At 33.4% G+C, this 16,735-nt stretch overlaps 1 protein-coding gene across 1 annotated transcript in view; it reads right to left on the bottom strand.

Moving 5' to 3' along the window:
• Positions 1-16,735, bottom strand: part of inaE (inactivation no afterpotential E) — a 317,391-nt gene that overhangs the window by 77,599 nt on the left and 223,057 nt on the right. Inside the window, exons 5-6 of the mRNA XM_090413252.1 lie at positions 12,471-12,615; positions 10,759-10,860 (exon numbers count right to left, since the gene is read on the bottom strand). Of these exons, the coding sequence (XP_090269378.1) occupies positions 10,759-10,860; positions 12,471-12,615 (247 nt within the window). The remainder of the gene's footprint in view (positions 1-10,758; positions 10,861-12,470; positions 12,616-16,735) is intronic.

Raw genomic sequence — 16,735 nt, 5'->3', positions numbered from 1 at the left:
GTCAATGTCTTCACAGATACCGCGAAGGACCACTTTTAAGTTTTTTTCCGAGCTGAGCGCAAAGGTATGATACTGGATGCCTCTGTCGTCCGGTTCTTTGGTCAGCCTTCTATAGTCTGGCACTGTTGCTGGCTGGATCTTTATGCCTTCATCCATGTTTTTGGCCTTAATGAAGCGAATGTGCAGATTGGACATTGTGGATCTTAAAGCTGCCCATTTCTGCTTTTCTCTAAGGATGATCGGAGGCACTTTTCTTTGGGAGAAATAGCAGCGATCGAACCCTGTTCCATTTCATTGTCATTGTGTTGTTCTTCTGCTACTTTTCGCTTTTTGCGTGCTTGCACTTCTGCAAAGTCTGAAGGAGTAGAAGGCACCGATTCTGACTGACCTTCTGCGACAACGTCTGTGACACTTTCCGGGGGAAACGTGTCGTAAAGTTTCACTTTTCCCGGCCAATTGTTATTAAGTAATTCACCTAGTCTTATAAATTCTCTATATACCTCTTCAAATATTGTCTCATTTAGCTGTTTTTGCATGCCTATCAATGTGAAGTATCTAAAGTTGACATTAAATTAAAAAAAAAAACTGCTTACCGTGCAGTTGCAGTCTTACCGGCACTGCTGCAGGTAAGACTGCAAAAATTGCATGATCTTCAAGACACATAGTGTAATAAACGCACCACAATTCCAAAACTGACAAGTCGATCCTTTTCATAATCGTAATGAAGTTCAAAACTCCCACGCAATTTTATAGTCCTTATAAGGACTAGCTTAAAGGGGCGAAGCAAGAATGCTTTTCATCTTCCCCGTTATCTGTAGAGGACAGTGTAGGGATAGGTGTTATTGAGCAATTAAAGCTCTGATCATAGCAGGAGGGTAATAGCAATAGCCGAGCCTCAGTTAGAACTTCATTAGCTACACCATTGCCATCCATTACCCTCCAAGGGTATTGGATTGAATGAATTAATTCGGCTCTCTTCCCTCAATTGAACTCCCCCACGCAATTTTTTGCATATTGTGTAATTCTAGTATAGATCTTATATGCAATAGTTAATGGTATATTATTATACTTAAAATAAATTCTCAAATGTTTTTAATTATACAATTTTATTTAAGATTTTGAATATAATATTATAGGTAACAAATGTTTTTATATACAATAGTCTCTATAATCTTAAAATAAGGACAAAAGCATATATGTGTGGTAACGAGGTAACTATTGTATAAACGCGTTTGGTTGTATCAAGCACACCAAAAGCAGTTAACGAAGTTTATCGTCTAAATTATCATTTCAAGCATGTTTGCCTGTTTTGAAGGGAGGAAATCTTTGTAACTCCTTTATGAGGTTGGTTAACTGATCTTTCATAGAAAAGTCTATAAAGTTCCTTGAGTACTTTGAAGAATTTAAAACTTTATTTTCTGTTAAAAAGCATAAACGAAAATCACTATTCAGGATTCAAATTAATCTGCCTTTGCAACCAATAGCATTGTCCATTTCAAATAATAACAATAAAATGCCCGGTAGAGGCGCTGACTTGAAGGTAGTAAAATTTCAGAAAACGATGAGACATTTCACATTTTTTATCTTCTTCTTAAATGACAAATGTGCATACATTCAACTGTTTGTCATAAATATTAAAATGAAAATAATGATAAAAATCAGATTACAACGAACAAATAAAGAAAATGCAACTAGAAATATGAGAATTGATGGAGTAAAAAGAAAAGATATCAGAGAGAAATATCAAACTAAACTAGAAAATAAGATCGGCAATATTGATAGTGATAGACCCTTAGAAGTAATATGGACTGATTTAAGAGAGAAAATCAAAGAATGTGCTAAAGGTCTTCTGGGTGAGGCGGAAAGGAGGGGGAGGAAGCGTTGGATTACTGACGAAGTGATAGAAATAATGGACGAAAGAAGAAAATGGAAGAATAAGAGAAACGACGACGCCTATGCCAGATATAAAGAGATCAATAAACAAGTAAAAATTCTGGCTAAAAGGCAGAGGAAGACTGACTCAATCAGATCTGCAAGGAAAGAAATAGATGGAAATGATATGGCACAAGATATGAGAAAGGTCTGTGAAGGCTTGAACTTGATTTCAGGAAGAAGAGAAGGACAAAAAGCAGCGCTTTGAAGGATGAAAGATCTTGTGGGGAAAATGATAAGGTGGATGAAGTACGTAACAGAACTTGATGGAGATGAAGATAATCTGGAATGTGATCAGATAGAAAATAATGACACCCCAGAAATTAAGGAATGGGAAACCGAAGTAGTCATTAAAAGAATAAAGGATAGGAAAGTTCCGGGAATGGATGATATTCAAGGGGAGCTATTAAAGGCATTGGGAAAGGAAGGAATAAAACTTCTATCTATCATCTTTAATAGAAGTCTGGAGGAGAGAATACCTAAAGACTTTGTAAGATCTACTTTTGTTTCTATTCCCAAGACTACACAAACGGCGGATTGCAATAAGCATAGAACTATCAGCTTGATTAGCCACGTTGCAAAGGTCCTAATCAACATAATATATAGAAGAACGGAATAGATGATAGAGAGAGAGAATTAAATGAAGCACAGTTTGGTTTCAGGAGAAATAGCGAAGCTATCACAACACTACGGATATTGGGAGGAAGAATGATCGACTGCAATAAAGATTTATATCTATATTTGTGGATTATAGAAAAGCTTTCGATAATGTTAATCGCTCTGTATTATTTGATATTTTGCATAAAATAGGAATAGATGAAAAAATTATCAAACTGCTGTACAGAATATATAAAACTCAAGAAGCCAGGGTAAGATTTGAAGGAGAGAATACTGAATGGATCCCATAAGGAAGGGTGTGAGATGTCCCAATTCCTTTTTAATGTCTATAGTGAATGGATGATGAGAGAGTCCTTGAAAGACCTGAAGGATGGAATAAAGATAAATGGACATCAGATAAATAATATAAGATACGCATGTGATATTGTACTCATGAGCGAAACAGAGGAAAGTTTGCAAAGAAATTTGAACAGGTTTGGAAATGAGAGATATAAAATGAAAATAAATGTTCAAAAGACAAACTTGATGAAGATTTCAACGAAATAATGGGATCGAAATCACCTTGAATCAACGACGAATAGAGAATGTAAAAAGTTTTGAATACCTTGAAAGCTTGATAACAGCTGACAATAGATCAAACTATGAAATTAAGAACAGAATTAAAAAAGGAAAAGCAGCATTTTTCCAAATATATCACATATTAGGAAACAAAAATCTGAAGAAACAGTTAAAAGTAAGAATCCTCAAGACAATAATCTAGAGCATGTGGCCATATGAATGTCAGTCTTGGACGATCAATAAGGAGATGAGTGACCGATTGAATGGGTTTGAAATTTGGTGCGTGAGAAAAATGGATCGTATCAGCTGGACTAAAAGAATGAGCAATGAAGAGGTTCTTAAAAGATTCAAGGTGAAAAGAGACTGTATGGCTATTATCTAAAAAGAAAAATAGCTTTTGCTATTTTTTTTTCTCCACAGGGATTCTTTTCTTTTCTTTTCTTCGGAGAGATTCTTCTGGAGAGCTCCCCAGAATAGTATTGCAGGGGATGGGAGGGAAGGAGAAGAAGATCCCGACTGCAATGAAAAGGCAACATCAAAGACTGAACGGCCAAGAGTCTTACAATAAGTTTTAAAAGAGGTATACCGTGAGTAGACATATCGATACAAAATTAATAACGGAAAAAATCTCACGTACAAAGATTATTTAATAGTATAATTTTCGCCTGTGTGTCACAGGCATCTTCAGTACATTAAGCTCAAATTAAACAATAACTGACAATTCCAAAAAGCGCCACCTAAGTAGCTGGTGTAAGATAACTAAAAAGGTCAATAACTTTCCTAAAAAAAATCAATACAATAAAAAGTTAGCTGATTTGTAAAGTACTATCTCCCATAAAGGGGGATAGACGTAAGCCGTCGGATCTGTTTAAGTTAGGAGAATAAAGGAGAGTTTCACATGTTTCTTTATAAAGGCGTTCCACGAGAAACTGACTTTTGTGAAGAACTCTTGTCTTTCTCCAATGAACTCTGTGTCTAGTGAAGATGGCATGTTCTGCAAGTCCAGACTTTTCAGGTTTAAAGTATTCAATATAAGATTGGTGTTCTTCTAGCCGAATAGAGGCAGATCTTCCCGTTTGTCCGAAATAAGATAATCCACAAGAGCACGGAATCTGGTAGACACCTGGATGATTAAGATGTGGAAGCCTGTCCTTAGGAGAAGTGAGAAAGGTGGAGATTTTTCTGAATGGTCGAAAGCCAACAAAAATATTAAGTGGTTTTAAAGCTTTTGCTATACGTTCACTGATGCCTTGTACATAAGGGATAGTAATGCGCGTTATTTCCTCTGTGTTTGAAGAGGAAGACATATTAAAACTACTCAAAGTTCTTTTAATGAAACAATTCTTATAACCATTAGATAGAAAGGAAGAAGTTATGTATTGTAGTTCTTTCTGTAAACGATCGTCTGAAGAACAAAAGGAGTGGACCCGATGAACCAGTGTTTTAATAGTTCCTGCCTTTTGACTGGGATGGTGATGAGATTCCGCATGGGTATAATGGCCTGTATGAGTCTTCTTTCTATAAACTGAGAAATGTAGGTTATCATCTGGTTGGCGAAGAATTAGAAGATCTAAAAATGCTAACTACTTATTTGATTCTACTTCTAGGGTAAACTTGATCCTAGGATGAAATGCGTTTAACTTAGTGAGAAATTGTTGAAGTTCATCAGAAGAGCCATTCCATACAGCAAAAATATCATCGACATATCTGAACCAATGAGTAGATCTGGGAGAAATGTTGTCAAAGATACGTTGTTCAAAATGTTCCGTAAAGAAATTGGAGACAGCAGGAGAAAGAGGATTACCCATTGCTGTTCCTTCAATTTGTTGATACAACTTATTTTTAAAGGAAAAATAACCAGAATTTATTTAAAAAGCAAATACTTTTACAATGTCTGAAGGAAATTCCTGTTGTAGTAATTCAATGCTTCAAACACAGAAGAAATAACGCGCATTACTATCCCTTATGTACAAGGCATCAGTGAAAGTATAGCAAAAGTTTTAAAACCACTGAATATTTTTGTTGCCTTTCGACCGTTTAGAAAAATCTCCACCTTTCTCACTTCTCCTAAGGACAAGCTTCCACATCTTAATCATCCAGGTGTCTACCAGATTCCGTGCTCTTGTGGATTATCTTATTTCGGACAAACGGGAAGATCTGCCTCTATAGAAGAACACCAATCTTATATTGAATACTTTAAACCTGAAAAGTCTGGACTTGCAGAACATGCCATCTTCACTAGACACAGAGTTCATTGGAGAAAGACAAGAGTTCTTCACAAAAGTCAGTTTCTCATGGAACGCCTTTATAAAGAAACATGTGAAACTCTCCTTCATTCTCCTAACTTAAACAGATCCGACGGTTTACGTCTATCCCCCTTTATGGGAGATAGTACTTTACAAATCAGCTAATCTTTCCTAACTTTTTATTGTATCGATTTTTTTTAGGAAAGTTATTGACCTTTTTAGTTATCTTACACCAGCTACTTAGGTGGCGCTTTTTGGAATTGTCGGTTATTGTTTAATTTGAGCTTAAAATGTACTGAAGATGCCTGTGACACACAGGCGAAAATTATACTATTAAATAATTTGTACGTGAGTTTTTTTCCGTTATTAATTTTATCGATATGTCTACTCACGATATACCTCTTTTAAAACTTATTGCTAGACTTCACGGAGAGTCTATTTCCAAACAATCTGCTAGATACGGTAAAGAAGGCCAAATGCATTAACAGATTAATATTCCTTAAACGATGTAAGATGGCCCAGGTTATTCCAACCTGTTGTAAAATAAAAGAAGTTTTTAGGTCCCCAAAAGCTCGTCGGATCTACTTCAAAGCTAGTCTCTTTTAAATAATCAGCTATGCGAAGCTAAAAAATCTCTTGCCCTCTTAAATAGAGAAATTATGGATATAAAAAATGCTCTGGAATCTGTTTTAACAGTTGAAACTTTTAATACTGTAATGTGCATATCTTCGAGTTCTTACTTAAAGGTCTTTAATGATTCTCGTGACAAGCTAAAACGCAAATTTGAATCACTGATCAGCATACCTAGATCCAGTAATAATACTATTGATATAGATAAAGTAGTTATAAATGTTTCCGGATGTCCAATAACAGACTGTGAACGTTTTGTTTTATCAAAAGGACATGATTTCGCTGTTACGCCGAATAAGGTGCCACTTATGGATTTTTGTTCATAACATAGACAGGGGTATTCGATCCTTATCCCCAAAAAACAGCCAACAGATTAGTTTTTAATGCGACCAAATTCTTTTTGATGCCGAGCCTCCTCGTCCTAATCTTTGTTACTCTGAGTTTAATGCATTGAAATCACTGAAGAATAACAATAATTTAATTATTACGAAAGCTGATAAGGGGAAGGTTGTAGTGATTCAAGATAGGAAGGAATACGAGAGAAAAATGTCTCCTTTACTTCGCGACTATTCAACTTATAGGCCTCTTACATCGGATCCTACCCGGAGTCCATTGAAGAGACTTAATTCTCTTATAGATAATGTATCTACATGGAATGAGGATCAAAAGAAAAAACTTAAAACATTCTTCGGTCGTCCACCTAGATTGTATGGTCTTCCGAAAGTTCATAAACCAGGCATTCCGTTAAGACTAGTCGTAGATTGTATAAGTTGCCCCACTTACAAAATCTCAAACTTTTTATCAAATTTACTCTCCTCCTCAACTAGAAGGACTGATACTTATATAAAAAATATTTTGGATTTCAAAAATAAAATTTCAGATCTTCATTTGGACGTTTCTGATATCATGATCAGTTCAGATGTTGTTTCTTTATTTACAAATGTGCCTCTTTCGGAAAGCATTGAATTACTACAACAGGAATTTCCTTCAGACATTGTAAACGTATTTCATTTTGCAATAAATTCTGGTTATTTTTCCTTTAAAAATAAGTTGTATCAACAAATTGAAGGAACGGCAATGGGTAATCCTCTTTCTCCTGCTATCTCCAATTTCTTTATGGAACATTTTTAACAACGTATCTTTGACAACATTTCTTCTAGACCTACTCATTGGTACAGATATGTCGATGATATTTTTGCTGTATGGAATGGCTCTTCGGATGAACTTCAAAAATTTCTCACTAAGTTAAATGCATTTCATCCTAGGATCAAGTTTACCCTAGAAGTAGAATCAAATAAGTAGTTAGCATTTTTAGATCTTCTAATTCTTCGCCAACCAGATGGTAACCTACATTTCTCAGTTTATAGAAAGAAGACTCATACAGGCCATTATACCCATGCGGAATCTGATCACCATCCCAGTCAAAAGGCAGGAACTATTAAAACATTGGTTCATCGGGCCCACTCCTTTTGTTCTTCAGACGATCATTTACAGAAAGAACTACAATATATAACTTCTTCCTTTCTATCTAATGGTTATAAGAATTGCTTCATTAAAAGAACTTTGAGTAGTTTTAATATGTCTTCCTCTTCAAACACAGAAGAAATAACGCGCATTACTATCCCTTATGTACAAGGCATCAGTGAACGTATAGCAAAAGTTTTAAAACCACTGAATATTTTTGTTGCCTTTCGACCGTTTAGAAAAATCTCCACCTTTCTCACTTCTCCTAAGGACAAGCTTCCACATCTTAATCATCCAGGTGTCTACCAGATTCCGTGCTCTTGTGGATTATCTTATTTCGGACAAACGGGAAGATCTGCCTCTATAGAAGAACACCAATCTTATATTGAATACTTTAAACCTGAAAAGTCTGGACTTGCAGAATATGCCATCTTCACTAGACACAGAGTTCATTGGAGAAAGACAAGAGTTCTTCACAAAAGTCAGTTTCTCATGGAACGCCTTTATAAAGAAACATGTGAAACTCTACTTCATTCTCCTAACTTAAACAGATCCGTCGGCTTACGTCTATTCCCTTTATGGGAGATAGTACTTTACAAATCAGCTAATCTTTCTTAACTTTTTATTGTATTGATTTTTTTAGGAAAGTTATTGACCTTTTTAGTTATCTTACACCAGCTACTTAGGTGGCGCTTTTTGGAATTGTCAGTTATTGTTTAATTTGAGCTTAATGTACTGAAGATGCCTGTGACACACAGGCGAAAATTATACTATTAAATAATCTTTGTACGTGAGTTTTTGTTCGTTATTAATTTTGTATCAAGAGTCTTACAGGAGCAAGAGACAGAGTGGAATGGAAGAAAACTGTTGATCAGCTGCATACCCCTCAAAAGAGGAACACACAGGATTAGATTAGATTAGAAAATGATGCATTTATAAGGTAAATTGTCAAAGTGGATCGATACAGAAAGAAAAAAAATATCGATTGAAATAATTCAATTTATTCGCATTATTATTTCTATTTTTATAATAATAATAATAATAATAATAATAATAATAATAAAAATAAATTTATTTTTCTGTGAAAACTGTTTCAAAAGTAGATGTTTAAAATTTTAAAAAAGTTGCCAGCTTAAAAGCATTTGCCTCAGATGAAATATGGAAGTATTTTGAAAACAAAAACGTGAAATCGTAAAAACGTTATTAAGCACAAATCCTTCATGTTCAGTACCGTAAACTTTCTTATGCACACTATCCTTCAAAATGACGAAGATAAAATAATGAAGAGGTTTTACAACAAAAAAATGACAAATAAAGGGAGATTAAGAGCTTGCTGTTACTAGTAACTTTCTTGGTTATGTAATAAGATTATGGTTGGACCATCCATTTCTTAAAGACAGCTTAAGAAAGGATTATAAATGATGAACAATTAAAATGTAGCCATTTGTGTAATTTATTTGTGTGTGTGTGTGTGTGTGTGATACTTTGTCCACGTACGATTTGTTAATGTACTAGACCCAATTCTTACAAAAATGAAAATAAAAAAAATATGGGGCATCGAAAACTCAAATATCAAAAAAAAGTTGCCAATGAACTCATAGACTACACAGTTTGTTCCCTTAAAAAAATTGAATAGACTTATACTTAGTTATTTATAGCACACTGAAAAACTGTTAATTACTATTTTATTATGCGCAACAAAAATACTTTTTTTTTCTTTTCCTAGGAGCAATTTGTTCTTTACAGCGATAAAAGACGGTTTTAAATAAATAAGAATTCTCCAGAGGTGATTATTTACTTTCATTTAGTTTGTTTTTAACTAAACATCAATTCTATTTATCAAGCCGATATTGCAATAAAGATGACGGTGTATTAATAATGTAACAAATGCATCGGTTTGGGATCCAAAATTGAAGTTGAAAGTTTTAAAAAAAAATGTATCCTTTCTTAGTATAGCATTATCTATTTTTCCAGTTTTAGAAGAAGCGGCTGTTGTTTCAGCAATCCTAGTACAGAATTTCACAAAATGCGTGTCTAAAATGTCATCTTTCGAATTCCACATCGCGTCCAAGAACTACCCATTTTGATAGAAAATGCCGTCTTTGCTTCACTCTCTCATTAATTTCTCTCTAGCGACCAGCACACGTGCAACCCTGTCACATGTCCACATGCAACGAAGTACGTGGCAAAAGAGAACAGAGATTTTTGATATCTGCGTGGAATGTGGAAATGCGGAATTTTTCTTGTGAGTTTTCCGTGTGCGTGTCACAAATGTTTAACTCAAGAGAATCCTGAGAACAAAATACGAAAGTAGAGTGTATACGGAAAAATATTCCGAGATAAATCTATAAACATTCTACTAAGAGTTAAATATTTTAAAAAAATAATGATGATAATAAAGAATTAGTACCACATAATCCTTTAAAGACACCAATAGTATCTGAAACCGGAACAGGATATAATTGACCTAAATCTTTGAACTGAATGATTGCAGAATTTTGGACTGACGCTTTCAGAAATCTTAAAGCATATTTGGAACTTCTTGAAAGGTCCGCATTTTATGCCTAATATGTCATAAAATGCGGACCTTTTCTACAGAGAACACTGTACCTGAAACAGCTAACTGGGTAGTGTACTAAAAGCGAACCCTAAAATTGCTGAATTTAAATAACAGGAGCCTATATTCTGAAGCCCAAGGTAATGAGAGTAATGTACAAATCTGAATAGTTTTATTATTATTATTATTATTATTAATTATTAAAAGGTTTTATTAAAGATGACTGATATTAATGTTTATTTAATTACCTAGCTTATTTTCTTTAGATTTAATGGCTTGTTACGGTTATGCGAACTGATTTAATAATAATCTTCTTCTTTGGTGCATCATCCGAAAATTGGTAAATAAAGCAGCACATCACAACATCCTGTCTTGTGACTTCCTTTTTATCTCTTCATAACTCTTAGCACCATCATTAAATTAATAATAATCACTGAATGTAATTAATACTACCTTCACAGGTCTTCTGTTATCAGCGAAATTTGTGTGTTCTGTTCCATAGCTGGTTTGTCTGTTATTGAAGAGAACTCGTTCTGCGATCTCCATCCGAGACCTGTCTAACCCACCTTTAAATGAAAAGTCCATGTGAATGTTTCTCGTGCCCTAGACAGGCCTCTAACCCAGATCTTCCCGACCATTAGGCACCAGTAGCTTTCTGCATACGCTTAGCATACACTTGATTTCGATTTAATTAATAAACTAGTAAAAACGAAACAAATATTTTAAGATAATTAAATTTTACAAGCTACTTACCCAAAACAGCTTTCTTTGCTAAACCCATAGGACAGGTGTTGTAATGACGACCCACCCACACTACTCCGACTATCAACCATGCTAATTCAACTAAAAAGATTCCTAAAAAAATAAATAAAATTCACTTTAATATAAAAATGTAAGTCAATTTTATATCGTTATAAATAAAGATACAGAATATTTAGAAAGTATGGAACTGAGAGGTGGTTAAAAATGCACGAGAAAAGTTAATATGATAAAATAAGAAATCTATATGAAGTAGATATCGATATGCGAGAAGTTTATAAAGAAACTTTCTGGGGTTAGTTGATGCACATTTCGATTTAAAGAGCAGCCCATTTAAAACAACTGAGTGGTTACAAAGTAACGCTTCATTGTATGCGAGTCTCTAATCGAGTTATCTCTTTGTTCTGACATTCTCTTACTCACCTATTAATCTCTATTAAACGAAGAAGGAAGACAAATGGAAAATAATTAGCTATATATTTCTTCCCTAATAAGAGCAGCTAATATGCTGAATGACTAAACGTTCAGTAATTGAGAACTCGAAATGCTGAAACAAATATAAATGAAAAATTAAATCGGTGGTAAATAGAAATATAAATGGTGTTTGAACGAACATTTCAGTCTTTAAACTGTAATTTTAAGAGAAATAATAAATCTCCTTTCACTAAGTCTTCTCTTTACTTTGCAAATCGTGTTATAACTTAATTCTTATAAATAAAGTTTAATGTCAAGATGAGTGAATGAAAATGAATGTACATTCAGCAAATAATTTGATTTTACTGTTTGTGTATACAGCACTACAAATGATTTTTTATATAAATTATTGGTTATTTATTGTTTACAAAATTTGTATTTATTTATTATTCTTGTTTATTTTAGTAACTGTTTATTATTTTCTGTTTATTTCGATAAAAATTACATTAATAAATGTTTTTCAGAAGTTAATTATAGCCATTTCCCCACACGAGAAATTTAACGTGAGTATCTCGTACCACGAAAATTACAAATTATCAGCCGAAAAATATTTTATATTGTTTTATTTGATTTATATTCTTGACTATGTGATATATTTTTACTAGACCAACCAATGCTTGGGCATTCGGTTCAGCAACGAAAAAAAAAAAAAAAAAAAAAAAAAAAAAAAACCGAAGAATCTCCCAATAACCATTGAAATCTGTAGGTACTCTAGAAATAAGCTTCACTAGATACGAGAGAAACTTCATTGCATGCAATCTTGACATTATGTAATACTTTCCGTTCCTTCTATCGATAAGCCGTTTGCCTGGAAACATCATGGCTGTCTGCCAGCTTCTGCATGGCGTACAGCCAGAATATTGGAGGACATTGAACGATGAGAGATATGACCTCAACTTAAATAAAAAAGGAAACTTAGCATAAATACAAAATGTACTCTATATTTTTATTTTATTTTTAGAAATTTTTATATATCGAATAGCGAAAGGTCAAAAAACACCAAAACGTTATTTGTATTAAAATCATAGAAATAACAAAGTTTTGCTACCAATTTCATGTAGTACTGAAAAGTCTATATCATATCATAGTAGTACTAAAAAGTCGATATGTACATCTTCAGATTTCATCTTACTTTTATTTATTATTTATATTATTTATTTTAATATCTGCTTTTCGTTAATTTTTTGTTTTATAAAACCATCCGAATTTAATTCGCTTGCTAATTTACTTACCTAATCGGACGTAGAGAAGATACTGCATGGACGCTCGTGGGGCAGTGTAGAGTATCGTCCCTCGCATGCTAACCCAAGAAATGAAACCCTCCACGACGATACACCCGGATAGTATAACAATATATCCTAAAACGTGTTCATACAAGTCACTCATGCAGGCAGAATGGTAGCCGAAGTCTACAATACTCAGAATTACCGAAAGAACCACCAACCTGTAAGAAAAAAATAACACAGTGATAAATGAAAAAGAAAAAAAAAAACTATAGGAAATTTTCTATAAGAAAGTGAGATTTAAAAATTATAAAAAATACAAATCATTTCATTTGTTTCCGAAAATATTATTCTGTTGTTTTTTCTCGGATTTTAAAACCATTTTTTCGCTTTTTTATATTGTAGAAATCTGTGTACTAATTTTATTAATTTTTGCAGAATCGATTCTGTAAAATACTGCAAAATCTACAAGTAACTCTTTTACTGTAAACAGAAATTTTGACATTTTTTCCGGGCTTAAAAAGGAAGCCATTTTATAGATTAACTATTTATAAATGAGTTCTAGCCATCTGGACATCAACTATTTAAAAATAAATTTTCCATTTCCTCAATGAAATAGCCGACACACTTTTTCATTTTAGTGTAATTTGGTTGCCTGCTTGAAAACAAGCGAAGTTGTTAATTGTAATTACTATCTGTTCGTGTATTCGTGTGAGTGCAATACGCTTTTAGCTGAGTTGCGAAGTTTTTAAGCCCAAGTGTTTAAGAAATCCTACTTGCTTTACAAATATAACAAAACAGTCCTATTGAAGTGTTTTTCTATATTTGTTAGTAATCTAATATTAGTTATGTAATAAAATAATGAAAATTTGATTGCTATTAATGAAATTTCACGTGTGTTATTCTGTTGTTCATTTTAATTGTCCTTTCATTTAATGGACATCATGATTTTTTTTATTTTCAGTAAAATTTTTCCACATTTTACTGAAAACTTGGGCATTTTATCGATGTCAACAATTAAAACTGTAATTATTATTTAATATTTTCTTAATGAAACTCTATTCTTTCCGGAATTATTCTTATTACTAAATATTTTTATATTATGTTTACCTATGGCAATACAATTTATAAATTCTTCTTTTTTTTTTTTTTCTTTCTCGATATTAGGCCTACTGGCCTTTTCGATCTGGTGCTATCTCTTTAAGAGTATTCCTCTGTTTCTTTTTCCTTTTGTTTAAATTTATTATCAATTTTGTTAGCCTATTAGGTGACATTCTATTCACAAGTTGAACTATTTATTGATATAATTATCCACTATTTATACAGTTAATTCCTGTTGTAGTTCTTGTAAAATTTCTGTTTCTTTTTTAAAAAAATTTAATTCAGTTTAATGTATTCCGATATTCTTATAAATTTTAGTTCTGTTGATGTTATTGTTTGTTGCGTATTTTTTTTTTTTCATTGTCCATGTTTCACTTCCATATAATATAATGGGTTTAGCTAAAACACAGAATATTCTTAATCTTGTATTTCTTTGTACTAAATTTAATTTAAAGATATCGCTAATCATCACCATAATTTTGGTGAGTTTATTAATTTTATCTTTTGGATTTGTTCATTCAATGTAGCGTATATTAAAACAAGATAATTAAAATGATTAACTTGTTCAATTGGTTTGTTTGTTCAGTATATAAGTCAGTATAATTCTCTCAACATTGTATTAAGATATTAAAATCATATACAGAATAGCGATGAGGCAATTCCTGACAAAAGCGGATCACAAGTGGCTCAAAACAAAACGCGCAAGCAAAGGAAGCAGCATCTAGAGCGGTGTTACTAAGCGTTAGTCATATCGCAGTCTAGCAAGTGAGTCTGGAGTCAGTCATGTCGCGTCCTAGTGATCGAGAATCACTTGTCCACAGTACTATCTATGTGAACGGAAAAGAAACGGAGTAGGAAGAGAAGGAAGAGACCATACAACAACTCGCAGCAGGAAGTGTACAAGTAAATTGAAAATATCGACGCATTTCCTGTCTTTCCATAGACCTTTACTGCAGGGGCAGGTCAAGTGAAATAGTGCCAACTGAACTTCGTCATGGAGAGACCGAAGAACAAACACGTGGACAAATTTCCCGCTGCTATTCTTGAACTCACAAGTTTGACAAATATAGCAGCCACAAAATTCTTAAGAAAAACTCACACGAAATTACCTCTATATTTCTATAAGGGGTTAAAAGATAGCACATCACTTAAAAAAGAAAAAAAAATCACACCTTCTGTCTAATTATAGAGAACACAGCGTAATAATAAAATTGAAATTCCCAACAAGTAATTTGCTTTAGGTTTCATTGCAGGAAGCACATTCCCTACTTGATAGCTAACGATCACGAGAAAGAAAGAAAAAAAAAAAAAGGAATAAAAAACTCACACCTCAGCAAGCAAACGCGATAGGATCGCTGACCTCTACAGTACCGCAGGCAGTTATTTACAAACGCTACTAGGAAAGGGTGCTATTTCTTCTATACGGAAAAATTATATGACAAACTACGGTTGCATAAGTGTTGTATCCAACACTTATGCAACCTATCATAGAAAAGGATACATGAACAAGAAAAACACTGTTTCATTATCATGATAACTTACAGAAATAAATCAGCTCCACTACTAGATTAAACAGTAACAAACTTCAGCTCCTGTTAACCACTTCTGACAAGGACAAAATATCTCACATTACAATATAAACACAATAAATTAATAACGCCTTACTTTACAAATAAATAAATTAAAAAAAAACTACAGGTGCTTAGACAGTACATTCTAATTCATCCAAGAATATGATTCATTTCTAACTTCAACTGTCCTCGAGACAAATCTCCGACTTGATCTATATCAGGGTGATTGCGACGTTGTGTAATTCATAATTTCGTCAAGTTTCTTTACGGCCACTGTGCTAACGGTCATAGCTTCCTTTTTGCAACCTCCTACCGATGTGGCTGTGTTTGTATCACAAGAATATAGAAAACATAGAGAACGCACACAGTTTATCAGACAGGATATACTCTTCTAATACTCTCAACTTTCCTCCATGCCATAGAGTCAATGCTGATAGTGTTCTTAGTATAAATTCAATTTATATTTTAAACAATACAACATTAGTTAACCACTTGTGACCAAACAAAAACTATTTGAATGATAATTATTAGGCTGTCGTAAATTTAAGTAATGTTTCGCGATCATCATAACTTTTAATGTTTGTGAATAACACTTTTGTTATAGTGTTTGCCTAAATCAGATTTTACATAAAAATATATCGCTATATTATTGTTCATTAGTTAATTATTATTAATATATCGCGGCAGAGCTTTAAGTGCCTTTTAATATAAACTATATAAATAGTTCCATTTCTAAAACATAAATCTTATTATATAAAAAACGCAATTACGTCATGATGTTTATCGATAGCATTATTATTCTATTTTGAATAAGTAACCTGTGTAAAATTAAAGAAAAAATATCTAGCACACTGGTTGAGAAACTATGATGTGTTCAGATTTCCCCACTATGAGGAAACGTTTTCGGTCCTTCAAACAATGCTTTTATTTCCCCACCCTCGGAGAGCTTCAAAGGCTTCCTTATGATATTTTTGTCTTCCCTAAGTGCTTTCATTTGATCCGTTTAGTTTCCCCACCATATAGTTCATACGCAGTGTAAAATCCCTCCGCTGTATTGCGTCCTTGTTAAAAAAAACTAAAAGGATGACAGAAAAAGATGAAAGATTTGAGAGATAATCTGCTAAAAGGATGCGTTTGAGTTAACTGTCCCAACATCACGTGGGTATGCGTTCACACACTACTTCGATTCACAGATATGACAACCAGGATGGAAACCACTCCCATGTGCGACAAACAAAACGCTTTATTATATATATATATATTTTTAATTCTTCTTAAAAGTTTCTACGCTGAGCTCTAAGGACTGTCCACGTAGTACTTTAACTTATGTTTCATTTATCTTTAAAGAACTTTTTCTTTCCATCTTTATTAAAACATAAGGTATAGCAATAGAGGAAAGCGAAGAACTGATTTCGCACATCCCCTGGAGGTAAGGCAGAAGGAGGAAAGTAGGAGGAGGAGGAGGAAGAGGAGAAGGAGAGGAAGGAGTAGTATAAAAGCCGTAAACAACAGACCAGTTACAACACTGTCACATCCAACAACAAATCAATTGCAGCAGCTGTTCTGGTGAGCTCTGCACCGTCAAACAGTGTTTTCGAAAAG

The sequence above is a fragment of the Typopeltis vanoorti genome, chromosome 23, assembly GCF_054136105.1.
Source record: "Typopeltis vanoorti isolate ZY-2024b chromosome 23, IOZ_Tvanoo_1.0, whole genome shotgun sequence".
NCBI lineage: Eukaryota > Metazoa > Arthropoda > Arachnida > Uropygi > Thelyphonidae > Typopeltis > Typopeltis vanoorti.
Note: the sequence above shows the minus strand (reverse complement) of the source record. Positions and strands in the feature narration are given on the sequence as shown.